Here is a 6,061-nt window from a genome sequence, read left to right as displayed (position 1 = left end):
GGGATAAACATAGGGGCTGCAGAAGGCTTATTGGCCCATACGAGGCATCTCCTATCTAAACACAAAGATTAATCCAGTGTAATTGGCCTGTTATGTTGGACATTGTCTTCTGTGTTGGCATCGATATGTTCTTGTCTTGTCCTTACTCTCATGGTGGGTAGAGTAAATAGTTCCGTGATTTGGGTGTTCATGGTAGGTCGCTCTATTCTTATGTGAATTGCCTCAAGAATTTGTAATCTTCTTGAATCTTGGGTTTTGTCTATTATGCAAGTATTCTTGTTCAACATTTCTCTTGTTAGAGTAATGTCATGGGCTTGTCTCATGTGATTCCTAGTGGCACCAGATTGAAGATGGCATGTCAAACGCCTCGTCAGCTTGGTCGACGTCATACCTATGTACTTACATTGAAGGTTACATCCTTCGTGGGGGCAAGTGTACATGTATACAACGCTTGACTGCTGTAGAGGGTTCTCCGTCGGCTTCGGGCTGTTTTTGATAAGGAGTTCGGAAGTCTTCTTGGTTTTGTAGAATATTATCAGGTTTATGTTTTGGTTAGTAGTGCTTTTTACTCCTTTACGGATTATTTCTTTCATTATTCTTTCCTCTTTTATATGTTCACTGTGCATGGTTGATTTGTAATATAATTTTATTGGGGGTGTTGTGGTTTCTGTTCTAGGTTCTGAATTATACCAACGGTCCAAGTGTCTTCTTATAGCAGCGTTTATTTCCGCGTTGCTATATCCGTTGTTCACCAATACCTGAGTTACTCTTTCAAACTCTCTACTCACGTTGCTCCATTCAGAGCAGTGGGTAAGCGCTCGACGAATATAAGCATTGAGAACACTGGCTTTGTATCTTTGGGGGCACTCACTTCTACCGTTCAGGCATAATCCTATGTTGGTGGGCTTGGTATATACGTTGGTGCTTAAAGAGGTCGAGGTGTTGTTCAATGCAATCGTGATCAGATATACAAGGCAGAGAATGAAATCAAAGACAACAAAACGCAACTACTTCATGCTACAAACGAGTGGAGAAATAGCAACATCGACGTTAGTATCCGTACCCGCATTGAACAACACCTCGACATCCTCACAGACCAACATCACCTCAGCACTGAAACAAGGATTATCAAGAAACTAACAACATTATATGGAGGACCTATGGCAATTCCACGACCAAGAGATGGCTTCCTGAACCTTGCAGGAATTAACCTCACTGAGGACCAAGTCACTCTCCTAAATCTGGGCATAAACTGTCATGTTATGTCCAGACCGAGTGAGATGGCCCGGAAAGTAGAGTTGGAAATTCTGTTGGACGACATATTCGACCTCGAGACACAAAAGAAGGTCACTACCAAAGATACCTTACAAGCAGAACTTATTGCAGAGTGGAGGAAAGAATCGAGGCAACTACAGAAGCACCATACTGTCCCCCGAGCTTAAAGCGGCAGCTAAAAGCCTTCGTGAGAACAAGGAGATAGTTGTCAGGAGAGGTGACAAGTCGCCAATATATGTCATTCTTAAAAAAGACGAATATCTGGCGAAAATGAACATCATACTCTCTGACCAAACTAAGTTCCAAAGGGTAACGAAGGACACTACAGCCGAATTAAAAGCAAAGGTCAACAAACTGATCGAAACTGTGAACGCCAAGAAATCCGGACTCCACCTGCCAAAGATCATTGGGGAATATAAACCTGGATATGCGTATGGAAATGTCAAGACGCACAAGCCTGGAAACCCACTTCGGCCAATCATTAGCCAGATACCCACACCCACGTACAGACTGGCGAAGCGACTCAACGGCCTGCTGACTCCTTATGTTCCTTGCGCCTTCAGCCTGAAGTCTCCAAAGGAATTTGTTGACTTACTGCGGGGCACACGGGCCACAGGGATAAGAGCCTCGTTGGACGTAGAATCGCTGTTTACCAACGTACCTGTGGACGAGACAATCGGAATGATAGCCGACAGAGTGTATCGTGATCCAGCCTGTACTCCTCTTGACATACCAGAAAATATTCTGAGGAAACTACTCCAAGCTTGTACTAAAGAGGCACCCTTCTTGAGCCCGGATGGGCACATGTATAAGCAAGTAGATGGGGTCGCCATGGGTTCTCCCCTAGGTGTCCTGTTTGCAAACTTCTACATGGGTACCATCCAGCAAAAAGTCTTAGTCGACATGAACTTGAAACCGGCCATATACTGCAGGTATGTTGACGACATTTTTACACAGGTACCTGATGTCAGACATCTGCAGGAGCTGAAGGAGGCATTTGAGCAGAGTTCCGTGCTGCGTTTCACTTACGAGATGGAAAAGGATGGGAAGCTGCCCTTTCTAGATGTAACAGTCATGGAAAAGGGCGGAGGTTTCCACACTGCAGTCTACACTAAGGAAACAAACATAGGAATGTGCCTAAATGCCAACAGCGACTGCCCAGACAGGTACAAGAGGAGTGTTGTTAACGCATATGTCGACCGTGCTCTCAGCCACAGCTCAGAATGGAAGCAAGTCGACGAAGAACTCTGTAGGGTAAGGCAGGTCCTAGTCAATAACGGCTTCTTCAATGGTTTCGTCGAAGACATCATAAGAAGGAAAGTGAAAAGCCATGCAACCTCTGAAGAGACAACTAACACAACACCTATACCCCCTATTAGACTATTTTACAGGAACTTCTTTTCCACAGCTCATAAAACGGAGGAAAGGGTCCTGAAAGATATTGTTAATAGAAACGTTATCCCTACAGACAAAAATCAGAGGATACAACTGACGATTTACTATAAAACCAGAAAAACGGCCAGCCTACTCATGAGAAACTCTCCAGACACAAAACAGAACGCTTTAAAAGAGACTAACGTCGTCTATGCCTTCAAATGCCCACTTGGGGACTGTAAGCTCCAAAAAAACCAGTATAGGCAAGACAACATCTCTTTCTAGGTGTTTAACGATGCATAAGCAACAGGGCTCCATTAAGGAACATATAATCTCTTCCCACAACCAAACCATCGCCAGAGAAATCCTAGTAAACAACACAGAAATCATCAATAGATACAGCGATAGCAGGCAGCTTGACGTTTGCGAGGCACTACACATCAAGAAGTCAACACCAGCAATCAACAGCCAATTATTGCACAACTATATTCTACCTACCTCAAGACTCCGCTCCAATATAGAAGCATCAAGAAATATGGACCAATAGGCTTTCTACAAACACTTCTATTCAATATCCATTGTTTCGTGTTCTGTCTTGTGTTGATGAAATTAATACCCTATTAATACTCTTGTTCTGTCTTGTGTTGATGAAATTAATACCCTATTAATACCACATTTTGTTCTGTCTTGTGTTAATGCCACATCACCCCTTCCACCTCACTCAAATGTAGATATAAAATCGGAGATACGTAAGTTCTATTCAGTTGTGTATTTGTGAACTAAAGTCTTTGAAAATGTAATAAGTTTTACGAAACGCGCCCGTGTCGCGTCAGACTAGAAATAAAAATGAATTTTGGAGAATTGATTTTTGATTTACCTCCAACAGTGAAGCGTAATGTACGAAAGATTGAGAAAATTCGTGTTAGAATTATTAATCTTACTTTTTCGGTCATATTTAATAATATATGTCTACAGGAAAGACTGCTACCAAAATATACTAATATATATATATATATATATATATATATATATATATATATATATATATATATATATATATATTTATATATATATGAGGTGTGAGTTTTCATTCATATATATATATATATATATATATATGTCGTACCTAGTAGCCAGAACTCACTTCTCAGCCTACTATGCAAGGCCCGATTTGCCTAATAAGCCAAGTTTTCATGAATTAATGTTTTTTCGTCTACCTAACCTACCTAACCTAACCTAATCTAGCTTTTTTTGGCTACCTAACCTAACCTTACCTATATATATAGGTTAGGTTAGGTTAGGTAGGGTTGGTTAGGTTCGGTCATATATCTACGTTAATTTTAACTCCAATAAAAAACATTGACCTCATACATAGTGAAAAGGGTAGCTTTATCATTTCATAAGAAAAAAATTATAGTAAATATATTAATTCAGGAAAACTTGGCTTATTAGGCAAATCAAGCCTTGAATAGTAGGCTGAGAAGTGAGTTCTGGCTACTAGGTACGACATATATATATATATATATATATATATATATATATATATATATATATATATATATATATATATATATATATATATATATATATATGGTAATATTTACTTTGTCATTTTGATGACTGTGGTGTATGATTAATCACTTCAGTAAATGTTATGAAGCTTGATTAAAATATGATTGTTCCTTCCATGGTGTGCTGTGAAAGAGGTTGGTCTGACCCAAGGTTCTGACACTCTAGGTAGCCCAGCACACTGCCAATATTAATGTGGCAAAGATAATGTGTGGGAGCGAGAGGAGACAGGGTGTGAGGTGAGCAGGACAAAGTGACAGTTTGTGTACCAGACTCAGGCCCTTGGTTAAAGATTCTGCCACAACCTTACTGAGGCGGCGACCCCAGCACTGTCTTGCAGGTGCACGGAGAGCAGTCATCTTCACACAACAGTCTGATTGTCTTGAGGCTCTTGGTATGTGATCTCCACACATAATTTGGGCGTCTCGGAGCCAGGTTTGAGCGACAGTCTTCGGCACATTATGGGTCGCTTTCACTTTCAGGACCAAGGGTGTGGCGAGCTGGGGGACGACGAACTTGAGGACGAGGATGTACTCTCAGGAAACAGGAAGAGGGCGGCGATGTGAAGGGCAGGAAGATCAGTGGCCTGTCCACTGTGGAGTGGAGGAGTCGTTTGTCTTCTAGTGTTTTGATCCAGTTTTGAGTTGAAGGCGAGGAGTCGATGTTTGCTTGATTGGTTTGCTGTCTCGGTGTCTTGGTAGATGCTATCTTCTTCGTTCTTCTTAACGATGTTTTGACTTTTTCTTCTTGTATGGGGTCCTCGGTCTTTTCAGGCCGAGGACCCCTTTTCAGGTCTTTTCATTCGAGTTTTCATCGGTTTGGTTGTCCTTTGGGTTGTTTCCTTGAGGAGATTATGAAGTCCCACCCGAGATGTCGTCTGATGAGTCGTCTGATGAGTCAGCTGAATTCAAGTTACTATAGGCAGTTGGAGGTTGAGTAGCAGCATCAGCAGGTCCAGATGTCGACGGATGAGAATGCGGCGGTTCCAAGGCTGCTCCCGCTGTAGCAGGTGCCGGAGCGGGCGTTACAGCTGCAGCCAGCGGGTCAGTAGTGGTGGAGGCTGACGGCTGACGGAGGTTGGCCGTGTTCACCTTGATGACCGGGTCAGCAGCTGGAGGAGCACATGTGGCTGGCGTCGAGGTGGTGTAGACGGCGTCGGGCACCGTGACGGTTGGGGAGACCATTAGCAGAGTAGACAATATTCAAGACCTTCACAAATGCCTGTGGGGTTGGAGCCGGCAGTCATCCTGGCCGTGGTTGGTCCAGCATGTACAGTGGTTCTCTGACCAGGGCACTATTCCCCGGGGGGCCAGATTCACGAAAGTACTTACGAACGTGTACATCTTTCCTAAATCTTTGACGGCTTTGGTTACATTTATTAAACAGTTTATAAGCATGAAAACTTCCCATTCAACTGTTATTATTGTTTTAAACAGTTTCCTGGTGCTTCGGAGCTCATTAACTGTTTAATAATTGGAAACAAAGCCGCCAAAGATTGTGAAAAGATGTACAGGTTCGTAAATGCTTGCGTAAGTGCTTTCGTGAATCTGGCCCCTGGTACCTTGCATACGCTTGCTCTCTCCTTCCTCAGGGAGCCGTGAGTGCTTGAACAGTTGCTGACATCAACACATGTCGATCTCCATGGACGAATGCGGTATTGCACTCACATATACACACTCGGATGTGTATGTGTATGTTTTCTTGTTCTGTGTGCAGGGGAAAATTAATAGTTTCTTTTCTTTTTCGTGTGAATTTTCTGGTGTATATTCCTCTGGGAACTGTATATTATGGGGGCTTGGTTGCTGAGGGGGATCTTCAATATTTATATATAAACAATGTGTAT

General features: G+C 42.5%; 1 protein-coding gene across 1 annotated transcript; it reads right to left on the bottom strand.

Annotated features, from left to right (window-relative positions):
* Positions 1 to 5,069: 5,069 nt before the first annotated feature.
* On the bottom strand, positions 5,070 to 5,402 carry LOC138351573 (uncharacterized). Its single transcript, XM_069303366.1, has one exon. The coding sequence runs from the start codon at positions 5,400 to 5,402 to the stop codon at positions 5,070 to 5,072; it is 333 nt and encodes a 110-aa protein (XP_069159467.1).
* Positions 5,403 to 6,061: the final 659 nt, after the last annotated feature.

The sequence above is a fragment of the Procambarus clarkii genome, chromosome 50 (genome assembly GCF_040958095.1).
Source record: "Procambarus clarkii isolate CNS0578487 chromosome 50, FALCON_Pclarkii_2.0, whole genome shotgun sequence".
Lineage (NCBI taxonomy): Eukaryota > Metazoa > Arthropoda > Malacostraca > Decapoda > Cambaridae > Procambarus > Procambarus clarkii.
Note: the sequence above shows the minus strand (reverse complement) of the source record. Positions and strands in the feature narration are given on the sequence as shown.

Excerpts from the sequence above, each read along its gene's own strand:
- LOC138351573 (XM_069303366.1), bottom strand. The coding sequence starts at position 5,402 with ATGGTCTCCCCAACCGTCACGGTGCCCGACGCCGTCTACACCACCTCG.